This window comes from Carettochelys insculpta, chromosome 24 (genome assembly GCF_033958435.1).
Source record: "Carettochelys insculpta isolate YL-2023 chromosome 24, ASM3395843v1, whole genome shotgun sequence".
Classification (NCBI taxonomy): Eukaryota; Metazoa; Chordata; order Testudines; family Carettochelyidae; genus Carettochelys; species Carettochelys insculpta.
Genome location: NC_134160.1, coordinates 3,463,572 through 3,490,158, shown reverse-complemented (window position 1 = coordinate 3,490,158; position 26,587 = coordinate 3,463,572). Strand labels below are relative to the sequence as shown.

Here is a 26,587-nt window from a genome sequence, read left to right as displayed (position 1 = left end):
ATTACTCTTTACCCTGAAAGGATCAGAGATATGAAGGGCAAGAAGCAGCATGGGAGAGAAGGGGGCTGCTTATTATCATTAATCACATATATGTAGCCTGAAGGTATGCATGACCTCAAACTGATATGTAAAGCTCAAGGAGCCTTCATCTCAACTTGTAAATGAGGATACCACCAACACCTTGAAGCCTGATGGGAGAGTAGTGGAGTAAGACACCAAGGCTGTGTCTACACTAGCCCAAAACTTCGAAATGACCATGCAAATGGCCATTTCGAAGTTTACTAATGAAGCGCTGAAATACATATTCAGCGCCTCATTAGAATGCCGGCAGCTGCGGCACTTCGAAATTGATGCAGCTCGCCACCGCATGGCTCGTCCAGATGGGGCTTCTTTTCGAAAGGACCCCAGCAACTTTGAAATCCCCTTATTCCCTTTCCTTTTGAAAAGAAGCCCCGTCTGGACGAGCCATGCGGTGGCGAGCCGCATCAATTTCGAAGTGCCGCAGCTGCCGGCATTCTAATGAGGCGCTGAATATGTATTTCAGCGCTTCATTAGTAAACTTCGAAATGGCCATTTGCATGTGTAGTGTAGACATAGCCCAAGAGGAAACATGGAAGACATGATTGAGGCTAAACATGGTTGTTAGTTTGGCCATGGAACCCGATATAACCAAAAAGTCTATTTAAGTTTAAACGTACACTGATACTTAATCAATACACAGGCTTGCAGGGATTACAAGAGGCATTTCTGCATACAAAATGGACCTTTAAATGGCTACTAGCAAAGATCACAGAAAAGTGGATAAGCACCAGGTAGGATGCTAGGAGGACACCTCCACTTACCTGCATTTCCATCACCTTTCCTTTGCTATTGGGACTGAGTAACCATTCGTAGCTGACAATACTATGATCATCAGTGCTCTGGTTCCCATACAAGGTAATAGAGTTTTGGGGAAGTGTGATCACTTGGTTTGGGCCTGCATTTGCCACTGGGGGATAATCCACAGCTTTATTCACAGTCAGGCTTGCAGTGGTAGAGTTGCTGGCACCATCTGAATCCACTACTGTTAGGCTGAAGACCAAAGATTAAAAATAGAAAGATCAGGGCTGTGAGCAAAAAAGTTCAAATGCAAAGGGACAAGGCAGTCTGGATTTAATGGAGGGGTCAGAAAGTCTAAAATTACATTGGTATGGAATAGATGCCTTTGCACTGGGGCTTGGGGAGAAGTATACACAGTTTAAGTTGGCTGTGCAATTGCAAAATCACTATCACTATAGCATGTGTGAGGGCAGAGCACTGCAATCCACAACCAAATCCTAATATCTATCAGCTAGTTACAAATGCAAAGATATCCCCATGAAACAAGATTTTTCCAACATCCTGTTAAAGTCAATCCCCTATAGTATTGGAAAGCCAGAGCTCCTGCCAGTTTTAAAAAGCTGGTTCATTCCAGGTATCTATCGATACATCCTATCATTAATCCTGTGGTGACAGCATTCCTTCTTCAGTAGAAAAAAGGCACAAAGGGAGACAGTCTTCTACTAAATCTTCAGCCCTAGTTTGTACCACACTACTGTACATAAAATATATTGTTTTGTTAATGTGGGTATGAGTTATATCATCTGTCACTCTATTCATTAGATTCACTGTTGTATTTATCACCAACTCCTTAGCAAGTTACAGATTAAAGGAAATATACCTCCCTTTCCCAAGCAGATGTCAAAATAAATCAATTGCTACATAACTATCCATAGATTTGTATAAATACATAAGACTAAAAACATTTTCATTAGCAAAGAACAAATTATTTACATATTCTACTCTCTAAATAATCAATTTCCTCCTGAATGTAGGATAATCTATTTTTGGAACTTAAAAAGACATTTTAGAAGTAGTTGTACTAAATTCTCCTTTTTCTGCCAGTCTTCTACTGATGCCACAAGTTTAAAAAAATAGTCAGCAAGGTATTATCTTTAATCATTACTCAAGTGACACAGTACACACCTCTATTAGCAACTGGCTCCTGGAGCAGGAAAGAGAAAACTACAAAATAGGATATAATCAACTAACAAAGAAATTCATATGGAACCTTGACTAATGGAGTGCTGTATGCCAGCCTTACCTGAATGTGTAATTCCCAGGCACCAGGTTGGTCAGTTTCAAAATGGCAGTATCAGTTGATACCTTCTCCTCCCGTAGTGGCCCCTTCAATTCTTCCCAATGGAAGCTGACAATTTTATCATCATCAGTACTTTCTAATACAATTTAAAAAGTAAATGTTAGGAGCCTGGTTTTACGAGGCCCCATTTCAAATAAAGAGTTTTACTTTGTTCTTTATACACAAGTTTGGAGAGTGGAGCTTCTTTTATCCCCTTCCCTAGCTGCAGATCTTTATTATGCTGCTTTGGTCCAATTGCATGTGCTGCACTTTGGTTTTGCAGACACTCAGATCTTTCCCAGGGAAAGACACTGGTTTTGGGCAGACAATGAGACAAAATTGAGCAAGTTTAAAAGGAAAGCTTGGCAGAGCTTTAACAACAACAAAAATCAAAGAAACAAATGAGTTTCTATTCAGAACTGATGGCTTTGTGTGTTAAGCTGCAAGCATATCAGTTAACCTGTTTAGCACACAAAGCCACCAATTCTGAATAGATTCATTTGAGTCTTTGTACTTCAGTCAGGCTGCAACTTTTCAGGGTCTTCCTATTTCAGGGAACTCACCAGGGCAAGTGCCACCAGGAGGGGGACCTTGTATGTAGGCTGGTGTGTGCACAGTGAAGACAGAAATCAGCAACAGAGACAGCAGCTGTGCTGCCCTAGCCACCAAACTAACAGGAATTACAGGGAAATAATTAGGATGAGTTAACTTAGCTTTCCAGCAAAAATAAAGTCAAGACTTGTTATGAACGTGTTCTTTCCACTAAAACATAGCCCAAGGGGCCACATCTAGTTCATTTTAATGTGACAGTCAAACCACTGTCCGAATGGACAGCCAGCCTCAGCTTGCTGGATAACATATGATACGGGTACTCACGGCTGCCATCAATGACAGTAGAGGTGGTCGGCAGTGAAATTTCTTGGGATTGTGGTGACACAACAGCCACAGGAGGCTGATTTACACGAGGCTCTGCAACAAGAACAGCCCCCAGTCAATATTTTTTACAGGCAGATCAATGGTACAAACATAAGCCAGGGAACTCTGCAAAACTGTTCAGATTGTCCTCTAGGGGTTGCTAAAGTAATACACGCGGCACATTCCTTCCACTCTTTGTAGCTCTACACCCAATCCACTCAGTTTGCTAACAGAATTGTCTCTATGGTCCAGCCTCAGAAAGACCAGGAGAAGCAAGGTCCAAAGTACAGTTCTGAGGTGTGGTCACTCCCTGAGACTGTTGATAATAATAGGTCTGTGATAACCATGCAATGATTACAGCTCCCAGCTCTAATCTTCCCTGGGAATGAAAGCTGCACTAGCCAGCTAATTACACACCAACCTGAATGGTTGAGCTTCAGGGTGTGTGTGTGTTAAGATAAGGAGAACAGATTATCACAAAGCCCATGCTCACATAGGGATTCTGACACTCTCTTGTCACAATCACTTCAAGAGCATCAAGCATTCAGAAAGTGTTGTTTGCTAACTGGCTGGGCACCTGCAACTATTCAGATGAGTTCAGCCACTATGAAAAAGGAGCAGTTTAACAAATATGCTAGGCAAGCTACAGGTTCTCTGTTTACATCCTACATATTTGCTCAGGTCAAAGGCGACATCCAACAATATTTAAAAGCCTACACCTCTCCTCTTGCAAAATTTTGGGAAGGTGGAAATGACACTCCTTACTTTAAGGGCAAAAACCCCAAGGAGCTTCAAAGCACATGCTTCATCTCCCAGCCCTGCTTCCATTGGTCTTTCCCTTGGTGCAACCAGTCTCTATAGGAGTGGTGCTTTTCCTAGGAGCAGGAGTGGGTATGTATGTTTGCAGCAGTGCTCCAGGACTTTCATCATACGATGTTAAGTTTTCAACAGGTGTGCTCATTATAGGATAGCTAGATATACACGGTGCAGCTTTTCACTTGAGAAAGTAATTTCTCTCACATCCACCCATAAATACACTGCAATGAAGTCCTTTTGTGTTACACCAAACCCACGCCCAGGAACTAAAATGCCACAATACAGCTATCAAGTTAAGTTTACAAGGACATAACCCAGCCACTGAACTTACTTGGGTTAACTGTCACATTCACGTAACCTTCCCCATGCGCGTTATCTCCATCAACTATCACTTTGAATTCATACAGACCAACAGTGAGCTGGAAAGGAAATGGGAGAAGTTACACAGCTTCAAGGCACTGCCAATGTATCAGGAGCTCTTAAGAAGTCAGACTATCACCCCGATGTTGCACCCTGATACATTGTTGGTAGGATACAGCAGAGGAAATTATGTTCTGGTCCATACATGCAAGGCAGGGGGTTCTACTCCAATGCAACCTAATGGATCTTTTTTGTCAAGCTAGCTAGATTTTCTGGCAACTCTTGATGACCAACAGAAGAGGAATTACAGAGCGTAGTTCACATACCAAAGCCAAAACACAGCACATGTTTAAGAGGAGATAAAAGGTTTACTTAGGAGGAATTTCTTCTACTCAGCCTTCATGGACAAATGATTTTGTCCATATTATGGCTCAGCTAAGAGTCCCTTCACTTTCCTAAATCCCCTAAAGTCTAGCATTGCATGTTTGTGTGGTGAAGAAAGGGCTGAAAGGGAAGAAAATAAGCTGAATGACGACTGAGGGAGGAGGGACCCTCCATACTGCTACGGCTATAGCTCTTTTTCTCTGAGTGCACTGTTGGAGCAGAATTGATTCATCTCTTCCGGGGAGAAGCGTTATATTTTCGTGCACTGTTTAAAATAATCCTCGTTAAAAATTCCCCACATATCTGTGTGAAAGAATGATTCTTTCACTCTATTATATATTTTACAGTGTTTGTCTGTTTGGTCAAGAACTCCGCCTAAATGATAGAAGCTAGGACCACCAAATTCGGTATACAGCTTCCTCTTATCGTAACAAAGCACTGTAATGGTTTGGATAGTAACAGAGAGGAAGCTGTGCTAGTCTATACACTATCAAAACAAAAAGCAGTCAAGTAGCACTTTAAAGACTAGCAAAATAGTTTATTGGGTGAGCTTTTGTGGGACAGACCCACTTTTGGTTGCGCAGGAAAATGGGATGTGCCTGGAATGGGACTGCTTCTCATAAAACCAAAAGACAAGGAACAGAAACATCAAGTACAGTCCTCAAAACTGAGATGACTGAGCGACTGTATGAAAGAGGCTGACCCAAGATGTTCCAGAAAAATAAGATGATCCTGGAATAGGATTGCTTCTCAGTAAATTTGGAGTAGTGCGCTGTTTTGGCACAGCTAAATCAGTGCTCAAGTGTTGAAAACTAGAAGAAAATGTTATTGGAAAGCAAATTGATTGCAGCCCCCCCCTTTTTTTTTTTTCTGAAATGTATCGAACAATAAGAATTTATAGGGATGAAGGAAACACATATATTTGATGGAATTCCCATTTAAAAAAATTCAAAAAAAATTTTAACAGAAAAAAATGTTAATCACTTTTTTTGTAAGAAATATCAAATAAAAATTAACTGCTTAAACATAATACTATGTTTTTTAAAAATACCATCATTTACATAAAGTGTGTATGTTTTCCTTTTATCTTCCCCACTTCCGTCTCCAAAAAAAAACCCCACCTAACTTAAGGACCCGAGCAATGCCTGGTACATGTGCTAGTCTCCTGTAAAACACCTTAAAGCACAGGCCAAGAAGCTAGTGGAGCTGGTGTCATTTACAAAACTGTGCAGAAACCCAAATCCTGACAAGGTGGGGCAGGGTGTAAAGGGGGCTTTAAAAATAATCTAACCTTGGACCAGCTTAGCAGGAAAATGCTCTCTTGAATTTTATTGTTCGTTGCAATGTTAGGGTTTTAATGCTGCTCATAGACTGCAGCGAAGCTCTTAAATGGTCTCTTCTTTACCACAGGTATTACTGCACTACTTTCAGCTCTCCTTTATGAAACCTTTATCTACAAGTCTTTCAGCCAGCCACTTGCGGTTTGCCAGCCACGCAGTTTTCTATTCACTCAAAGAAATAACATGCAAGTGTTTGGGGGCTGATAGTGTTCCTTGCCTCTCTGTTAAGAGGATCACCCTGTATGACACAAAGGACAAGAGGCAGTCAGAGCTTCACCTTAGACAACTTGAGCGTCCGGGTGCGTTTGCCTTCCATCTCTCCACTGTAGTCTTTTGGGTGAGTAATCAGCCCCCAGTCATAGGTGTAGCTGGTTCCTAAAGAAAGGAGAATTTCACAGGCCACACAGTTAAGAAGCATTTAAAAAAAGAAGAGACGTGCAAGTGCTCAGATTCCCATCAGTCCCTCCTGCTGCACTATGGGGAAGTGCTGGTCTGTTCATCAACACCACACCCACGTAGGGAGCTAGCAATACTCTCACACCTCTGTAAGCAGTGGTGGGCAACCTACAGCCCGTCAGCGTATTCCACGTTGCTCATGCACAGGATTGCAGATTCCGCTGGTTTGTGTCTGCACAGTGACACACATAAAGCAAGGGCACATGAAGTGAGGTGCAGGCAGACTGCATTTACTCTAGGAGCCTTTGCGTCCAATCAAAGTACTGCTGTGGTTCAACTGTCACACCCTGCAAGTTCTAGACATGAGCACAGTTAGCAAAACTACCCTATTCCAAAAACCTGTCTTGATTACAACAATCTTGGGGTTCACTGGCATGACAGAAGGCCCTCATGCAGCCCACTCCCTAGCCTAGGTTGCCCACCACTGCCGTTAAGGGGTGAAGGAGGTTCAAAATGATCACATCTCCAGAGTACAAGAAAAGGAGAGAGAATTATTGCTCTCAAATCATGTAGACACCTGTCTGAAAATTTGACCGTGGGCATTACAAGAAATACACATTTTCCATTTTACTGCCGTTACACTTGTCACATATAGTCCTCCTTCATTTTTGCTTTTCAGGTTGCCTGGTGTCATTGTAGGTGAGGGTTAGGTCCAACACACAATTGAACAGACTCTCCAGCTTTCTGGATCCTCAGTTTCCCACTTCTCAGTGTAGCAATCCTTAAAAGCCAGAGACTTTATTCAGCAAATCAGAAGGGAGTTTCTATAAGCTGGTAAAATTCCTAACTTCAGATGTCATCAACTAGCACTGAAGACCCATGAACTCCTGATGGGAAACTATGAAGTTACAATTGCTCCCAAAACTGATCTCACTTGGAACTGCACAACTGTGGTATCTCGATTTCTACCCCTTGCTATTATAGGAGGCAACAAGGTCTAATCGTTAGGACAGGAGACACTGGGAAACCATGGTCAAATTGTATCTGTGCCTGAACTAACTTCCCTATAGAGTGGAGATCAAACTTCATCACCTCTGGTAAAACTCTGAGGCTCTCAGTGGAAACACTTTGTAGATATAAAACATTTATTATTATTGTTATTATTATTATTATTATTACTACGATGACAAAGGATGTTTGTATTTCAGGAGGGGGAAATAAGAACAGCAGAGTTCAAGGATCAAGTCTCTTATCTGGGTGCAAACACTGTCACGGAGTGCTAATGGAGGAAAGTAAGATTCTGGTTCATGAAAACTTCCATCCCAATGAACGACAAAATGCTCTCTGGAATAACTGTTTCCCAGAGTTTTCTGTAATATGTCAGCTGTCAGCTAGCTGAAGGCCTACAGTCTGGCCATCCAGGAAAACAAAAACTTAGTCCAGACAAGTAAAACACCTTTACTGCTCAAGGGGTAAATTCTGATCAGACCTTCAGCTGAAAAGAAGACACGGCCTCTGGCTATCTGCTTCATTTAAATGACAAGTCCTGTCACTTCACTGAATTACAACTAAATCTCAGCTCTGCTTTTTGTTCCTCTTTATGCCTAAATCCATATGACGACAAGAGTAAATTGTGAGCACCGTATTTCTGTGTCAATGAACAAAAAGTTGACACACACATTGTCCTTGGAAAGGGAACTGAAACTGGGTTTACCTAGCCTGCTCCAGAGTTCCTTAAAACAATGGTCTTCCCTCATAGGCTGTCACACACTGGTGAGCAAGAAGAATAGCCTCATTCTTTTTGGGCAAAAATAAGTCTCAGGAGAATTTCTGCATTCAGCTCCTCATTTCTGACCCAGGCCATACTGCCATGTGAACTGGAGAAAAGGACTGTTTGCCTAGAAGAGACTTTCAGGATTTCCCTACTTAACAAGGCACTTAGGTATTTTTGGCCTCTTCTTCATCCCACATATTCAGGGCTCCCAGTGAAGTCTTACCCATTGGTGGTTCAGGAAGGACAAATGCATTTAACTGAACTTCATTCTTTGGCAGAGTCACTTCCACGTTGTTTCCTGCAGAAACTATCAGCGCCTTCATAGCTGAGAGGGAGAGATACACACAGCATTAACAGGAACGGGGAAATGTTACACACATAAAGAGTGTTGGCTTCAGAGCCTGTGGAATATAATTCTGCAGCAAACTGCCTGTATTTTGCGACCATCTCATCACTTAGCTCCATTACCATTTCAGGTTTTTGCCTACTACTGAATCCAAAAATGTTAAGGGGTCTTCACTCTTTTGAGGGGAGCCTGCAATTACTCAGTTATCTCCCACTCTTTGGAGTAGCTATGTAATTTCTGGGGCATTTCTGAAGAGCTGAAATGGGACCTCATGCCTGGTACAAAGGCCTCCTTCAAGCCAGTCCCGCAGGGATGAGAAGAACTTAGCACAATGGTTCTTTCCTGAAAACCTAACTGCTCTTGTATGGAAGAGGGAAAACAAGCACTGCTTTCTACTGAACAGCAATGCCAGATCTTTACAAATGTATGAAAAATTCAAGGTTTCTTAGCAGAAAAAAATAAGTGCTCCTTAGAAGCGAACAGATTTTCTAAAACAAGCTGCACACCTTCCACTTTCATGCTGGGCTAACCCTAAATACAAGGTTGTTAAGGTTGTTTCACTTACTTTGAATTTTCCTCTCAGCTTCCTAAGCAGGAAAAAAAGAGCAGGACCATTTCTTTCTAACACTGACTCAAAAGAGGTGACTAATTTTGTTCTTACAGGTGACTTGACAAAGGTAAGCGAAAATGAGATTTGTGGCCTTTTCTGTCCCCCCCCCCCCTTTTTTTTTTTTTTAAACTAGGCACAAAGACTTGAAAGGTGAGTGATTTTCTCAGTGTATTTTCTGCTCTCCCCACTTGTTTTTCTTCTTTTTACCTGGGGGTGTTGGTGGAGCTGCCTGAGTTAGGCTAACCCCAGCCCATCCCCTTCGGGGACACAGACTCTGCCACTCCAAATCCCCACCTTGCCCAGGAGCTTGGTGAATCTGTCGGCCCTACTGATTCTAAATTTACAAGAATTAAGCTCTTGGTCTTTCCAAGAACTGAATTTAGTGAATTTTGATATGCTGCAGCTAGTCACCACAGGTGAGCAACACACAGCTCCTTGTGTATATGCACAGATCCTCCCAGAAGAAACACACACATCTGATGAAGTGGATCTTTGCCCACAAAAATTTATTCTCCAAATGATCGGTTAGTCTATAAGGCGCCATAGGACTTCTTGTTCTTTGTACGGAAGAAAGCTGTGAGTCAAGTTTGGTTTACCCTAGTGTTATTTGTAGTTCTTTTGTTATTTCATACATTGGGTAAGGATCACCTTTAGGAACCCTTGGTGTGAATAGAAACATGGCACTCTGCTGCAGAATGAGGCCTGGCCAAGTGTACTGCTTTTGCATGGCTAAAATACACATACATTTTAGAGGGGAAAAACCCTCATACCCCATCATGTGTCATCACCTTACAAATTAAGATGAGGAACTTCTGCTCATCTGGATGGAGAGCAGTGTACTACATATAGTTGCTGAAACAAGGTTTCCTGCCACTACCTCGAGTCAGATCTCTATTCCCATTATGACACCAGAGACACTCTCACTTCTTCTGAGATGCACTTGGAGAACAGATTCGGTAGACAAAGATTTGCAATTCCAAACACAGGATCCCATCCCTTAGCCCAAGGGCCCCAGTGGGGTGTTCAGGGACAGTCATGGCCCGTACCAGGAGCCCTCAGGATGGCTCGTGGGGCCCAGACCAACCCCCATGCCAGGACCCCCAACTTGGGCTACCGCCTCCGACTAACATACACGTCGGAAGAGATACTCCCCTCCCCAGCAAAATCTTGGAGAAACTGTATTCAGGTCCCGTCCCATGGCAGCAGCCGTACGGTGCTTTAACGTCTCAGTCAGTCACTCAGTGGAACGTTGTGTGTCTAAAAGGTGCTGCAGGTGCACACTCTCACCTAGCACTGGTGAAGGGGTGCTTGCTGATGGGGCGGGGATTGCCTGGACTGTGGTAACACTGTCATTGGTGGGAACACCAGTGGGCACAGCAGTCATGGTCTGCACCTCCGTCGTGTTTTTCTCCTGCAGAGCACTGTTTGTAGGGAGAATGTCCTCAAAGGAGAGAGGCTGGAAGGATGTGTCGTTTGACTGCTTGGGTTTCTCAGCCTTGCCAGTGGCAGTCAAGCCCAGTGCTATGGGGCTGGAGAATGTAGCCAGCATGGGAAGTTCTGATGTGGATGTCCCTCCATGAGCCTGGAAAGAAGAGAATGTCTCAATCTGAAACTGGATGTCGATTGAGTTTTAAACTCAGACTGACCCCAAATTCCCCCCATATCTGCAGGCTATCAAATGCCTGCAAGATATTCACAAGTTCCTCCTAAAATTAAGGAGGAACGAAGCCCCCTACCTATTTTCCTGTTATTAAGAAGTTTTGCATTTACCTTCCCTTTCTTTTAAACACTGTTACTACCTCTTCTTGCCCACCCTGCACTTCCCCCGTGGCTCCTTCTCCAAAACATTTAGATTTTTTCCGTCTCAACTGCGTTCAGCTTAGTCCTCGTAGATCTAAAAACATCAGCTGTTGTAGCATATGAGGTGTGACAGCAGGCTCCACAGAAGATGCTGGAGTGCCTGCAAGCATTGAATGAGCAGAGCTACAGCATTTCCCTCTGCTAGTTTGTCAATCACGTATTCCTATTTCAGAAGTTGAGATGAGGGCTGGTCTGAAGGAAGAGGATTCCACCAGAATTTTTGTGGTTAAAGAATCACTCACTGCAGCAGGGTGAGATTTGTTTACGAATGCCCCTAAAAGACACAAAACCTTGCTCCGAATTACCTGTACCTAAATAGCTGGGAGTGTATGCCACAACAGAAACTGTCTGGAGAAGAGGATCAGAAAGTCTGTACACATCCTCATTCTGCTTACCATGAAGTATGAGTCTATTCGTTACAAATAAACAAAACAGACCAAAAACTATTTATTTCCTTTCATCAGATATTGTTTCTACAGCACCTAGCGCCACTCTGTTTAGCAGCCTGCAGGGTAACTCTTGAACATTTCTACTGTTATTGGGTTTATCTGTCGAGCACATAGCATATTTTGTTAAATAAACAATGTTTCAATAAAATCTGCTGAACACTGAAAACCCAGCACTTACCCCTGTTCTATCTGGAACCTACTTTGTAAATGAATCACTCCATCACTGCCTCACCTGGTACCACTGAGTCAAACCAAAAAAAGACATTTGTGACGTTACTGGCATTAAGTTTGAACAAAGGATGCTGCAGAAGTGCATAGCCACAAGTCACGGTAGTTAGACTACACTGTAGAGAACATTTTGATACCATTGATAAAAATGAAGTCCCTGAACGTACATGCTGAAATGGCCAAACCACCAATGCTAACACCAGGGAAGGAAGGCTGGCTTCGTGGTTCAAGCTTTTCCACAAAACTCTCCTTGCCATGTTGGGTAAGACACTCATACCTGCTCTGCCTCAGTTTCCTCATCCTCAATGTAAGTGTGAAGAGTAACTAATTGTTAATGTGTTTAAATACCTTCACTCCATGGACAGCAGATACAAGGGTAAAGCACTATTAATATTACAGGCAAAGAAAGATTCTCTCCACTTTTTCTTATAGGCTAATGGACTCACACACTTTGCTGATTCTATAGATTCTTTACACCAAAGCAGGCAAATCTAGAAAGAAATAGCATTCTTCATTATGAATCTTAATATGGTCAGCAGTGGCTTCCTTAACATGTACTAGTTATCCTCAATGTCCATTACTGTATCCCTTTCACTAAGTGCACTGAAAGGATAAACAGAATAGCTTTAGAGCTATTTAGAGGTAAGTCAAGAAAGGAAGTAGCCAGGGGAATCCAGGCTACAGAGCAGAGTTTCAGGAACGCAGACATGCAAGACAGATTGTGCTGGAAAGGTAACGAATTAAGAAGTTAGCCAGGGTTTTAAGCAGCTTGCAGAAGTCACTTTTTAACAAAACCCCTTCATAGGGTTGGCAAGAGATGCATGGAAGTGTAGAGAATCCCCACTGCGTAAGGTGGGTCAGGCCTGGTCTTCTACAAATGTACTTAGGAAGTCTGATCCTTCTCTCATTACCATCTAAATGAATATTTGGACAGAGATGTGGTCTATCAGTGCAAGTGCATGATTGGAAGTCATGAATTCTAGCCCTAGTTTGTGGCCTCAGGCAAATGACCTAACTTTCCTACCCCAGTCATCCCATTCTGTAAAATGGGACTGTAACAGCAAGTGTGGGCAGATTCATTCATGACTGCACTAATCTCTTGCCAGAGCAAAAGTTATGCCTGGAAAGGGTTCTTATCATAATAATAATCAGCAGCAGCAGCAGCAGCTCATTTAACTGGACCCTTATTTCTACACAAGGTCTGAATTTACATGGGAAAAGCTACAGCGCAGTGGCCATGTGTTCATCTGTATCTGTGAAGCACACCAAAAATTGAGGCGTATGCCAAATATCACCAATAATTACAGCGCTCGTGCTGGAATTAAAGGCAGACCTTCCCCTTTCTTTCTGCAGGAAAGTTACCCAACCATATAGACTAATTGATTTAAAGGCCAGACGGGACCATTTTGACTTCCTGTGCAATGCCCATCAGAGAACTTGCCAAAAATAATTCCAAAGGCAGTTCTGTTAGAAAATCATCCAGTCTTGATTTAAAATTTGCCACTGATGGGGAATCCACTGTAACTCTTGGTGAATTGTTCCAATTTTTAACTACCTGTCCTGAGGGATGTGAGTAAGTGACAATAAAGCCCAGAATTCATGACAAACAATGCTGAGTGACTGTAATTGTGAGGCTCCATATTTAAGAATTGGGTTCCCTTGGCTCTGTTGAAGCTGCAGCATTGATCAACAACACTGTAATTTTCTCTTGACTGGCTTTAAATTCAATGCTGTATTTTAAAACAGGCAAATATTTCTGTGGCAAGGCAGAAGCTGGGACTTGGTGCCTGGAGAATGTCACTGAATGTCACTAATTTAAGCACCAATTTCTCTTTCTCACAGAGGGGCTGATACACAGGGTGGACTATAGTTCACCACAACTTGCTCTCTCCTCACCTTCCATATTGCAGCACACACACACACACACACTAAACCCACATACAGAAAACCCTCCAGATATGCACATTCGACATGCACGTATCTCATTTTAGCGCGATTGGTGGGGCACTCCAGAAGCCCCAGCCAGAGGCAGCTGCTGCTGCACAGGCGAGGGGGGGAGGGGCTCCCCCATCAAAGGGGAACAGATCTTCCCGAGTGCCGTCTCAGGGGCGGGGGCACCCGACACAAGACCCCTCCAACCTGCCCCCGCCTCTACCCCTCAGTGATGGCACTCAGGGGAAGCTCTGTTCCCTTTGGACGGGGGGATCCCTTTCCCACTTGCCTGTGTAGTGGCCACTGCCTGTGGTTGAGCTGGGGGGAGCTTTGCTTCAGTAGCCAGCAGCCTTTTAATGGGAGGATATGTTAACAAGGGGATCCCCACTCCCGTCTCCCCAGCAGCAGCACCCCCTGGGCAGAGCTGGCTGAACAAAGTGCTCTACCAGCTCTCTTCCCCCTTAACGGGGGAATCCCCTGCTCTGGCTATGGCAGCAGCTGCCGGTGCTGAGCTGGTGGCCCTGCCACCTCAACTTACACGAATTTCAAGTTACGCCTGGTTTTTCAGGAACATAACTCTCATGCAACTCAAGGGTCTACTCTACCACCACTGTGCTTTAGCAAATGGCAATGCAGCTTCAAGATCATCACCTTCATATGGGACTGGGGTGGGGAAATCGACGAGTTGCAACAAAATTTTTACTGAAACAACAACTGCTTGATTGTCTCTCCAGAGTTTAGAAACACTAGAAATTAGACAGCCCTGCTAACCCTCCAGCAGAAGTTAGCAACAGCAAAAGCTTACACAGGTAAAGCCTGCATCTGCTTCTCCTCCTTTACAATTCAGAAGAGAGCAGCCCTTTGCAAACAGCTGTCTGACGCCCTCAGAGGCTAATCATTGTGCACACAGTAATGATCAAATGTTCAGATTTCAGCCCACCTGTAAACCATGAAACTTCTCTGTATACATGTGAGTATTAAATACAATACACTGGACAACCAAAGCAACAGGCCATTCACATTGGACCAAATTTATCCAAGGTGAAAGTCCATTGGTTTCACAGTATTACACAGAGCAAAAACCTGGCCACTCACCCATCCCAGTCTGGAAATCTCACCGATTCTTCCCCAACAAAGGCTGCCGAAGAGCTGAATGCTGAGTCCTTAAACATTCCACTACACAAACTACGTCCTTGGCTTCATTTAACCGTTCTTCGGTAAGGAATGTAAGAAGTACAACTGTTCAGTTTGACTTCTGTTGACAGTAAAGGAATGGCCCAATGGCTAGGGCACTGGCATAGGATTTGGGAGAGACACACTCAATTCCTTATTCCATCAAAAACTTTCATGACACCTTGGGCAAGTCTCTCAATTTCCAAGTTTCCCATCCAAAAAATGGACATAGTCACACTTCCCTGCCTCACAGGGTTGTAAGAGAGCGACACGCACTTCTGGTATACGAGACAACCGTCTGAGCTTACACAAAGTTCTGCAATAAAACCTTATCTCATGCACGTTCGTCTCTCCTTGAGCCAGCATAGGTGCAGCAACCTTGCATACTGGGGGGTGTTGTGAGAATAAAATCCATTAGGATTGTAAGATCCTCAGATACAAATAAGGCTTGTACCACCTTAGTATGTACGGTGGTCAGATAGAAAAATGTATGCTCGTGTGTAGGAAAGTGTGAAGAAATTATGGAAGTTAAAAAAAATATTCCTCATTTCTTTGGGGAGCAGCAGGGTTATCTAGTTAGTAAAGGGGACCTATAGTAAAGACTCCTAGATTGTATTCCTGTCTCTGCAATTGACTTGCTGTGCAAGTCACTTAAGAACTCCGTGACTCAATTAACCTATATGTAAAATGGGTAAAATAGTTGCCAATCTTACAGGTTGCTGGAAGGCTTTAGTGAATGCCATTAACATATGTTATGAGACTTTCTGATGGAAGGAACCATAACTGCAAAGATCACTGCTACCTTAAACTTCATGAAAAGACAAGAGCTTATTGTACCTGGACACAATACCATGAACAGAACCAGCTGACAAGCAGCACATACAATGGGAATACGAAACTAAAGCTAGATGTCTAGTTAGTGAGATTTATCTGATACTCCAGTCTAGGTCACACAGGACATTAACAGCAAAGCATATGCACATCCTGAAAGCAGGAAATGGGGAGATGTAGCATCACTGACATTTGTTTTTTAAAAGAACATGTCAGAGAAGGGGCCTAATAACAGCTGCCACAAACTGCAAAACAACCTCCTTATCAGAGCCACAACTCACAGTATAAGAAGATCATCTCTGGGGTAACTCATGAAGAGGTTTTGAGCAGCAATAGCATGAAGTGGAACCATGCCCCATAAAGTACTTCCAACAGGATAACTTAATTATGAACAGGATAGCTCCCCAAAAATGGGAAAATCCTGTAAAATAATTAGATGGTGCGTAAACAACATCACAGCTTTTAAACATGGTTTAAAATATTGTGAGCAGATGCTGGGTTTGATTCTGGCCTTAATGCTGCTGACTGAACACACAAGGAGGTGAGAGCCAAGTAACTTAATTGAGAGAGATAAGAAAAGTTTCAAGTTAGCTGTTCAAGTTCACCAGAGTGAAATCTCCCCAAAAACCAGGTGTCTATGGAACAGGAGAATGAGATCACTGCTGAAGTCTCAATTTCTTACGAAATGCCAGATGAAGGAAACGTTTCAGGCAGGACAGAATGCTGCAATATTGCAGGGGAAGGAGAAAGAGAGAAAACTTATGAGTCACTCTTGAGTAGCACGGGGCTCTGGAAAATCAAACATTTGCAAATGCAAAGCTAAGCCACAATGTTGTTTCACACACAACTGGCTCTCTAATTCTCAGAGGTGTCCTTTGGCTCCATTCCACATCCTGCTCTGCAAGTTGGTGGCTGGTATCAAACACAGTGCTACCTAGCACAGCAAGGTTTGCATAGCTGGAGTGGATTAGATTTTCTCAATTTTGCAGAGTTAGAATGTAACCACGGGAGAAAGGAGACCTCTGCAATAACACCAAGACCCTGAAAAATGGCATGAGATATTCACATAGTGTAGTTTCCTAATGTATGATTCACTTTGCAGCACCACTCCTATTAGGGACGCTACAATACTGTTTGCATGTGTAACAGAGTACCTAGTATTTCAGAAATGCCTATTTCTGTTTAGACTAGACATCTGGAAATATCGCAGACTTCTATTTTTTTTTTAAACAGAAGGCCAATGATCCTGATTTACCCACAGCTAATGCAAACCTTTATGGAAGTTATGCCATGAAAGAGTGAGTTAAATAACTATTGAGACCGGAGCTGTTACAGAGTATGATTATATAGATTTGATCCCAAGACACATGACAAAATAGCATAGATCTCCAGATTAATGCACTGAATTGCTCCAGAATGGACAGCTCAAGCTACTTATTCATAGAAAACTACTTATTTTATGGGTCAACTCCATATATTATGGGTAACTGAGGTCAAATGTCCACCAACCTTTTCCTGGTTACATAACACACAGCAAACATCTCTCCTTCTTACTTGTCACTTTTATGGTTGTCTTCTATGGGACAGGAAGTAGTCTGCCTGCCATCTTTTTTCATAAAGCCAAATGGCTAGTGAAATAAAACCAAATCCTCCCCAATTCAGAGTCAAACTACTGTCTTTCCGCAAAAAGGCGGAAAGCCTATTTCTGAAAGTGCCTTTAAAGTGTTTTTAATATGAAGTCTGCAAAGTAAAACACAATCAGAAGGACACTCAACTGATACAACACATAAAATGAACACTAGCAACAAAACAGTCCATTCACATCCCCATTTCATTCCCAGCAAATATACTCACCCATAGAGAGCCACCACCAGTCAGATCACTCAGTGCACTCACACTACTGCTCTCCAAAGAGGCAGAGCTTTTGTTTTTCTGCTCTTTTGAGTCCTCCCCATTTTGCAGTGAAGTTCTCAATGAAGGCCTAGGCTCTAGGTTATCCTTTAGACCAATTTTACTCAAGCTGTTCTTGGATTTGCTGTCCAAGGTCCTGGCTTGCAGATTTGCAGGATTCCCACTGGCGGGGACACCTGAGACATCCCTTTTCAGCAAGACCCTCCTGTCATTTGCCACGTGCTGTCTGTGTGGCAGCAGCTCCTGAAAGGGCCTTTGCAGTCTTGTTTTGGGTTGGACTGATGTGCGCCAATCCAACAACCTGTGCAGCAGAGACCCCTCCTGGCCCTTGGGTCGAGAGCTTAAGGTGTGCTCTGCAGTCTTCAATTTCTTCAGGAATACCAAAATGGAATCTGAGGATTCAGTCTTGTTTGCCTCACACCTATAGGGAATCATGCAGTTCACCTGGATACACATCTTTTCCATCAGCCAAAAGGCATCACAGCTGGGACTCTGGCAGCAGGCAGCCCGACATGACTGGGCAGTGTGAAATCCCTCCAGTAGCTGTAATTGGTGGTCTCCCCATGATCTCAAATGGCCACCAAACAGGATCTTCTCTGGAAGGCACACAGCTCTATTCCAATTTGCATCTGGGAAGAGGGCAGAGTGGAAAAGAAAAGACAATTCAATATCTGGCAAAGTGATTGTCAGTTACTCCTGGGCACTGCTAAAGAGCGTTTAGAGTACAGGAGTGTGGTTAAAGCAAGAAATCAGAAGGAAAGGTTCCAAGTTCCAGAACTGGCTCGACTGACTGTATGTGACCTTAAGTACATCACTTCATCTCTCCATGCCTCAGTCTCCCCCTCTAAATCAAAACTGCATCTTACCCCATTTATAGACTCACCATGATGTTACATTCCTTTAGCATGTAACTCTCCGGAAGGTATCAGAAGGGAAAAAGTATTACTAGACAGCGAATCTAGTTTCTGATTTGCTCCATTTGGTCTGGTAAGTCCATCTCTCTAAACAAAAACTCCTTTTGAATTAAAAAAACCCCCACAGCATGTAGATACAAATGTTATTTGTCACCAAAGGCCTCTTGAATCAAGCTTTCCACAACCAGCTCTGGGCTGCATCAACTAATAGCAAAGCCAGTAGACTGAGCAAATCCGAGTACATTGTTTTTGACAGCTGAAGTATAAAAGCAGCTTCTATTATTTAAGAATCCTTCGTTCTTAAACCTCCCTCCCCCAACTTTTGATTTCCTAAAGGACCATTTTCTTACACTCAGAAATCAAAAGGGGGTTTTACAAAAAGTCAATTCAGGCAGCATGACAGTAAACCAAGTCACAGAAACAACATGGTCAGGCCACTGTTTCATGGAAAATGCAGCCACTTTCCAGAGACTCCTCTCAGGATGAGGGAATTTCATGCACAGTAACCAGTGCTGAGATCTGAGACTTCAGCATAGCAAGGGGCAGAACAAATTGAAATGCCCTTTCATTCTTAACCGAGCTGACATCAGTGTGTGAGAAAATGTGGACAGCAGAGTTGTAACAAGAAGTGTTGTCCAGTGGTTAGACCAGTCAGGAACCCCTAGTTCCTTTCCTGGATCTGCCAGTAACTTGCTATATAACCTTGGATTCACTGCTCAATCTCTGTGCCTTGATATGCGCTACTACAAAACTACATTAGCGTTTACCAAGGTCACAGGTAAATTAAAGTCACAAAATTATTATAAGGCACATAAGTATTAATCAGATTAATACACTTTTCTGCTTCTCAAAATGAAGACATACAAAGTGATATCCCTCACATACTGAAATGTGTGATCTGTTGCAAACTGATTCAATTCTGGCAACAGTAGGGTAAACATTTTAAAAATCAGGGGTCTCTTCTGGAACCAGATCTGCCTGTATGCTTTTGTATGGCAGCTCAGTGTATAAGGGCTCTGAACTCCCCGTCAATGCAGATCTGCTTTCATGCCGCAGAGGCTTTGCATAAAGAATGTTAAGGTTGGCTGACTGAATCGCGAGCCTTTGGTAATGAGATGCTCTGTAGCAATTAACCTTGTACTGAAGAAACTAAGTATTTTAAGCATAGGTTATCACCTGTGTAATGCACCTTGGACCACTGTGTTCTTTCCTCACTATCATTTCCACTGAGTCCATTTGACAAGTACAATAGGTACAAAATATTGAGTTCACTCACTTTATCTTTTGGAAGTGCAGTTATATCAACCACAAATAATACGTGAAGACAGTTGCTGAATTTTTCTAACTGAAATAAGCTTTACTGGGTAGCTTCATTTTAAGAAAAAGAGAAAAAAAAGTTAGACACCATGAGAAATAGTTTTAGCTTTACAAGCTGTATAAAACGTATTAAAGGGAGGTCACTTGCATTAATGGACTCATACTGGGGCCTAGAAGCCAAATTCTCAAAGCCCTCATTCTGGCTGTGCCATGATTTTTTCTGTGGCCTGTGGGAAACGGCTTCATTTACCTGTAGCTCAGGTGCCCTGAGGGGGAGCTATTAGTTGCAGAAATGTTGCAAAGATTTACAATTTCCACAGAAAGAAAGTTACTTTTTAATTTAAAAGCAAAAGAGTATTTTCACTGACTTTTTTGCAGTGAAAACTGAACAGTGAAGACACAGTATTGGTAAAGCGCAAAAAAAAAAAAACCACACACTTCCAACGAAGAAAGTATTGAATTGCTAATTTGTTTTTCAAATCTTTCAGAGAAGGAAATATCAGGATGATTTAAGAAATCCTGATAAATTATCATCGATCATCTCTGGCTTTTATTGTGAATTACCTACTAGCTAAAATTGGTTATTAGTCTCTCCTTTATAATGATAAGATAAAAACTACTGGTATACATTATAATTGCACATGGAACTAAAAATCGAGAATAAATGGCTGTAAGATTTGTTTTAAAACAATTTATGTAATGGACCCATTTATAGGACTTTAGGACTAAATGAACTGGCAGTAAACTGGTATATACAGGAAGTAACTCAGAGGGTAACATGAAGCATGACACCAGCAGCTATAGTCATACAGTAAAGGTTATGTCAGTTTACCCATTATAGACCTTTCATTTTAGAGTGTTCTGTGTCATTAAAAAAATTGCCTCAGGCTGATGTTTAAACCACTGGAGCAAAATTTTACTATCAAATTTTGGAGAGGCAAGAAGTCAGTTTGACCGATTTTCAGACTGAGAAGAAAACAGGCTGTTTTCTGTTTTCAGTTTTGCCACTTTAATTGTTCAGGTGATTATTCCACAATGGAAACTACTGTAGTTCTTTTCGGTCCTTTAAAAAAGCCAAGTTACTTCATACTTAGATCACGTACACACAGCTTGCACAACAAACTACTTTGCTTATGATTTTTTTTGGATGAAAAATTTAAGAGTACATGCATGGATCAATGTATTAATGGCTCCCTGTATTCAAGAGCTCTAAAGATTAAGGACTCCTTAAAATAGGCAAACAGCCTAAGGGATGTAACAATGCCCCAGAGCTAATGTCTCAGTAACCCATCACATTACAAACATAAAAACCAACAAAGAGTCCTATGGCACCTGAAAGACCAGCAGATTAACTTGGGCACAAGCTTTCATGGGCATAAACCAAATGCCAGATATATCTGATGCAGTGGGTTTTTGCCCGTAAAAACTTATGCCCAAATAAATCTTCTAGTCTCTGAGATGCCACAGGACTCCTCCTTGTTTTTGCAGATACAGACTAAGAAACCTACCCTCTGATACTTACAAATCATGATAATGACACCCCCCCCAAAAATAGGCTTCCTGACACTCTGGCAAAGTCCTCGATTGCTGGAAACTTTACAACTCCTATTTTTCAAGGGATGGTAAATCCAGTGTTTTTCCCTAAAATATTTAACTCTCACTCATGTTCATGTTAATATTCTGATGATCCTGCACATTGTGTGTAGCTCCTACAGTGCACAATGGAAAAGAGAAACTGTGTTATACTCAGTGATGTTTCCTAGAGTTGCAATATAGACGAGCAAGGAATCTGCGACAAGCAGAACAATACTACTCTAACCTTAACACTGCTCTAAACTTCCCTTGAAAGGGAATAATTAGTACACTTTTCCTGCTCTCTGCCATGTAAAACTTCCATTTCTCTTACTTCTCCACTCCCAAGAAAATAAGCGTTCTACATTTGGCAAAGATTTTTTCAGGCGGAATGTATGTAATTTTAAGGCAAGGGAGAAGGAGAGAGCCGGTTTCCATGCCTGAGTTTCCCAAGATATTAAATGAAAGTAATTCTTCTCTACCTTTATAAAATGCCCTGCGATCCTGGCGTTACAAGCAACAAACATGAAGTGCCATATTTCTTTGTTCTATTTTTCCTTGATCCCTTCTTCTGACCTGGGTCATGCTCAAAGCCACATGGATGGAGTAGCCTATATTCCACATACTGGATAGCCACAAAAGTTACTCAGAGAGAGAGAGAACAGGATTGTGTGTATGTGTGCGCACACGCACCTGTCCTGAACTACGGTTTAACTGAGAGGGTCCACAACTCAGCCTCCCAAAATCATCATGAAAATCTAGCAACTAGATACAAAGTCTCCTTGTCAACCTTTATTCCAATGATAAAGCAAATTATATTTTACCCAACTATCCCAGGTAACGGAGTGCATGCCATTTTGCAACAATGCAGCAACTCTGTAGTTATAACATCAAACAGTGATAGCATCTGGTCACAGTGACCTCCACACAATCTAAACAAAATACTCCTTGCTTAAAACCCAAGTAAAGATAAATTCTGCTCTAACAGAGGTTAATGTTTGATTCAAACTTGAGGCTTTATTCAAAACAAATAGTATGTTCCCCCAAAATGGTAACTTTGATCTAAAAACAACCCAACTGAAAGGTGATTTTATTCCCCGAAAGTAAGGAAGAACAAAAAGGCTGTTTTATTTCCAAATTACTTTAATGTCTTCTTGGCAAATGCAAACTGAAAATAAATGGGCAACACAACTAGTGAAAGAAAACATCAGACAACAGAATTTTACTCTAAATCGGTGTTGGCAGCAGCTCCAGGATCACCCTCCATTTAGGAGACAGAAAAGGGGAAGGTGAAAGTACAAAGCAGAGTTCAATTGCTATTTTAAAAGAAACAATGAATAAATGCACCAGAACACTAAGTTGACAACAATACCTTGTAAACCAGCACTATTGTTGTCACACTTTATCAACATGAAGTCCTGTTTGCAAGAGCAAACAAACCAGCTGCCTGCCTGGGGGAAACACATAACCTCATTATACTCTGAAGTGCTTGAACCATGATCATACTGACAGGGCATCGTGAAAGTCTAGCAGGGGAAATGACCCTGCTGTAACATGAAGTGTTTATCACGTTATTGGTATGGGAGTGTAAAAAAATAATTTTTAATGGGGGACTGGAGGTGGTGATCAGATGCACATTAAAATCTGAAACTGACAGTTCTCTGCTCTTTCAAGTTTATTGGGAGCACAAAGCAATTTGGGTCCTTTGATTGTACTATGGGGATTAAAGACTAGCACCAACACTGTGAATATCAAGAGGAATTTTGCCCATCTTGAAGCAGCTTTTAATTTAACTGTGCAAAATACCCTTGATTTTGGGAAGCTAAGAACACTCTCTGATGAAGCCAAAGTATTATTAAGTGAATTGAAAGCAGGGTGAAAATGGATTTTTCCATGCATCTGGAAGACTACACCCCTCTACCACATCCCCTTTTTACATTACTCACTTGTTCCGAGTTCACAGTGACGTCTGCAGGGGAAAATTTGTGTTTAGGAATTTAAGGCTTTATCTGAGCCCTCTGAAAATCCATGGGTATCTGCCCACAGACTCCTGTATGTGCCTGATCCAAAGCTGAATGAACAGCAAGTGGGTTTTTTTGTTTTAAACATCAAAAACACTTCCTGAGAAAGCATCTCCCTGTCTAATCACTTAAAAATCTGTGTGCCTCTAAGAACTCATGCCTGAATCCTAATAAATGTCTCCTAGATACTCTCGTGCAATTGCGTCATTGCAGACAACCCCATGGCACAGCATACAGAGCATTTCTTTTCTCTTTTTAAATTGGCTGGCACACGGAAGGGCAGGAATACAAAGCAGACATTAAAACTGCGATTGGTCGAGTTTTAGTTTCCAGAGCTCTACTAATATATACTCTCCAAAATAATTTATTTAAAAACTTCCCAGAAACCTGAAAAGATATTAGAACAAACTGTTAAACAACTAATTGTAAACATCTAAAAGATAAGAGTTATAAGGAATAGCCAATCTTTTGTCAAGAATAAATAATGTCAAACTAACCTAATTTCTTTCTTTGATAGGGTTACTGGCCTCACTGAGAGGGGTAAGCTGTAAATATGATGAATCTTGGTTTCAGCAAAGCTTTGGACACAGTCCCACATGATATTCTCAGGCTACGTCTACACTAGCCCCAAACTTCAAAATGGCTTGCATGGCCATTTCGAAGTTTACTAATGAAGCGCTGAGATACATATTCAGTGCTTCATTAGAATGCGGGCGGCCGCGGCGCTTCGAAATTCACGCGCCTCGCTGCCGCGCAGCTCATCCCAACAGGGCTCCTTTTCGAAAGGACACCACCTACTTCGAAGTCCCCTTATTCCCATCTGCTCATAGGAATAAGGGGACTTCGAAGTAGGCGGCGTCCTTTCGAAAAGGAGCCCCGTCGGGGCGAGCCGTGTCAATTTCGAAGTGCTGCGGCCGCCTGCATGCTAATGAGGCGCTGAATATGCATTTCAGTGCTTCATTCGTAAACTTCGATATGGCCATTTACGTGGCCATTTCGAAGTTTGGGGCTAGTGTAGACACAGCCTCAGAGGCAGAACAGTGAAATATAGTCTAGAGAAAATTACTATAAGATTGGCACACAACTGAACGAAATCCCGTACTCAAAGAGTAGGTATCAATGGTTTACGATCAAGCAGAGAGGGCATATCTGATGGGGTCCCCCAGGAATGACTCCTAAGTCATATTTTTCAATATTTTCATTAATGACTTGGATAACAGAGTGGAAAATATGCCTGTAAAGTTACAGATGAAACCATATCGGGAGGGGCTTCAAGTACATTGGAGGAGAGGATCAGAATTCAAAATTATCTTGAGAAACTACAAACTGGTTTGAAATCAACAAAATGAAATTTAATGAAGTTTTTTTCCCCTTTCACTTAGCAAGAAAACAAATCAAATGCACTGGAATAACTGGCTAAGTGGCAAAACTCCAGAACAGGTTCAGGGGTTATAATGGATCAAAAGTTGAACATGAGCCAAAAATGTAACGTACTCGCAAAAAAAAAAAACAGCTAAAATCATTCTGGGGTATATAACAATCATGGTATATGTAAGATAAAGCAGGTAATTGTTCTGCTCTGCATGGCCTCTGGTGAGACTTCAGTTGGGGCACTCTGGCCAATTCTGAGTGTCCCACTTTACAAAAGGCATGGAGCCCATAGGCTGGAAATAAAAATGATAAACGGTTTAGAAAATCTGACCTCTGAGGTAAGGTTTAAAAAACATGGGCATGGTAACAGCCTTTAAATAGGTTAAGGGCTATTATGAAGAAGACAGTTGTTCTCTTTGTCCACTGAAGGTAGAACAAGCAGTAATAGGTGTATTCTGCAGCAAGGGAGAGCTTGGTTAGCTAGTAAAAAAAAACTTTCTAACTATAATTAAATACTGGAATAGGCTTCAATGGAAGTTGTAGTATCCTCGCCACTGGATGTTTTTAAAAATAAGCTAGACAAAAGCATGTCATGGATGTTCTAGGTCCTGCCTCAGTGCAGGGGGTGAGACTAATGCCTCTGAATTGCTATGATAAGTAAATTCAGGTCATTTAACTGATTTACTCTGTGGAGACTTTAAACATTGTTAGAAAACTATTTTAGCTTTCAACCCTGATACAGATGAAGGAATTTTGCACAGCACTTCTCTCCTTCGGAAGAGATTTTTAACTCTGAGAAGACTCACTATGGAAATTGTCTCCCAGCAAAGCACACACATACATACACTCACGTATGAGCAAGGTGGAAAAAAGAATATATTTTTCTGTTTGAAGAAGCATTTTCTTGGTATCATAGAAGCTACTGACTAACTTTTTAAAAAGATACTCAGGTCAGCATCACTGTTACCCTAAGCCATGTCTAGAAAATGAGGTTGACTTAACTACCTATCAGATGAGCGAGAAATCCACTTCCCCACCCCAAGTAGTGCTATTAACCTGACATTAGTACAGACAGCACTAGGTCAGTGGAAGAATTCTTCCCCTCAACCCAGCTACTGCATTCTAGGGAGGTGGATTACTAATGCCAAAAGGGAGAACCCTTCCAGTCAGCATAGGTAGCATTTACACTGAAGTGCTAAAGCAGCACAGCTGCAGTGGCTCAGCTATGCTGCCGTAGTGTTTTAAGTGTAGACAAGCCCTTAGAATAATAAAGTAATGCTGCGGAAAGAGTTAATATAATCATTTTATCACAAAATGAGTTGCTCAATCTGCCTTGCTACCACCTGAAAGGCACTTTGCTACAGAGTCACACAGTAACCACCTTTCCTCTCAGGTACTTGTGTGTGGGTTGAGGGTGGTGGTGGTGGTTTGTTTTTTTTGTCTATTTCAGGCTGTCTGGCTGCTAATGAATAGATTTCACACACCCTACTCTTCAGGCACTTAAAAAAAATCTAGGCGCTAAACCTACAATGAGGCACAGAAACGTCAGAGAGAGATCTGAATAGGTACCTGTAGATGAAGAGAGGGCACAGAGGCAAGCACATGTATAGAACAGATGCAGACTTCCCAAGTAACGTTCTGATAAAATCCAGAAGCTAATGCTGAACTTGGCTTCCAATCTCTTCTCCATGGCCTTCATGGGCAGAACCAGGGCTCTATAAACAGACAAGAGAAATCATGAACCAAATAATTGATCAAAACAAAAATCAGTCAAGTAGCACTTTAACGACTAGCAAAATGCAGCTCTTCATGAAGCTGACAAGGCAAAATGGTGTGTTCAGTCTTATCTATTATGAATCAGACCAACTGCAGAGAGGTAATTACCAGTGTTACGAGAGAGCTGATATAA

General features: G+C 42.0%; 1 protein-coding gene across 2 annotated transcripts in view; it reads right to left on the bottom strand.

Moving 5' to 3' along the window:
- KIAA0319L (KIAA0319 like) overlaps nt 1-26,587 on the bottom strand; it is a 44,526-nt gene that overhangs the window by 15,527 nt on the left and 2,412 nt on the right. For both annotated transcript variants that reach the window (XM_074976256.1, XM_074976255.1), the window contains exons 2-10: nt 26,248-26,393; nt 17,427-18,112; nt 10,387-10,681; nt 8,367-8,468; nt 6,251-6,348; nt 4,221-4,308; nt 3,035-3,127; nt 2,123-2,255; nt 843-1,071 (exon numbers count right to left, since the gene is read on the bottom strand). In XM_074976256.1, the coding sequence (XP_074832357.1) occupies nt 843-1,071; nt 2,123-2,255; nt 3,035-3,127; nt 4,221-4,308; nt 6,251-6,348; nt 8,367-8,468; nt 10,387-10,681; nt 17,427-18,112; nt 26,248-26,377 (1,854 nt within the window). In that variant the 5' untranslated portion in view covers nt 26,378-26,393. The remainder of the gene's footprint in view (nt 1-842; nt 1,072-2,122; nt 2,256-3,034; nt 3,128-4,220; nt 4,309-6,250; nt 6,349-8,366; nt 8,469-10,386; nt 10,682-17,426; nt 18,113-26,247; nt 26,394-26,587) is intronic.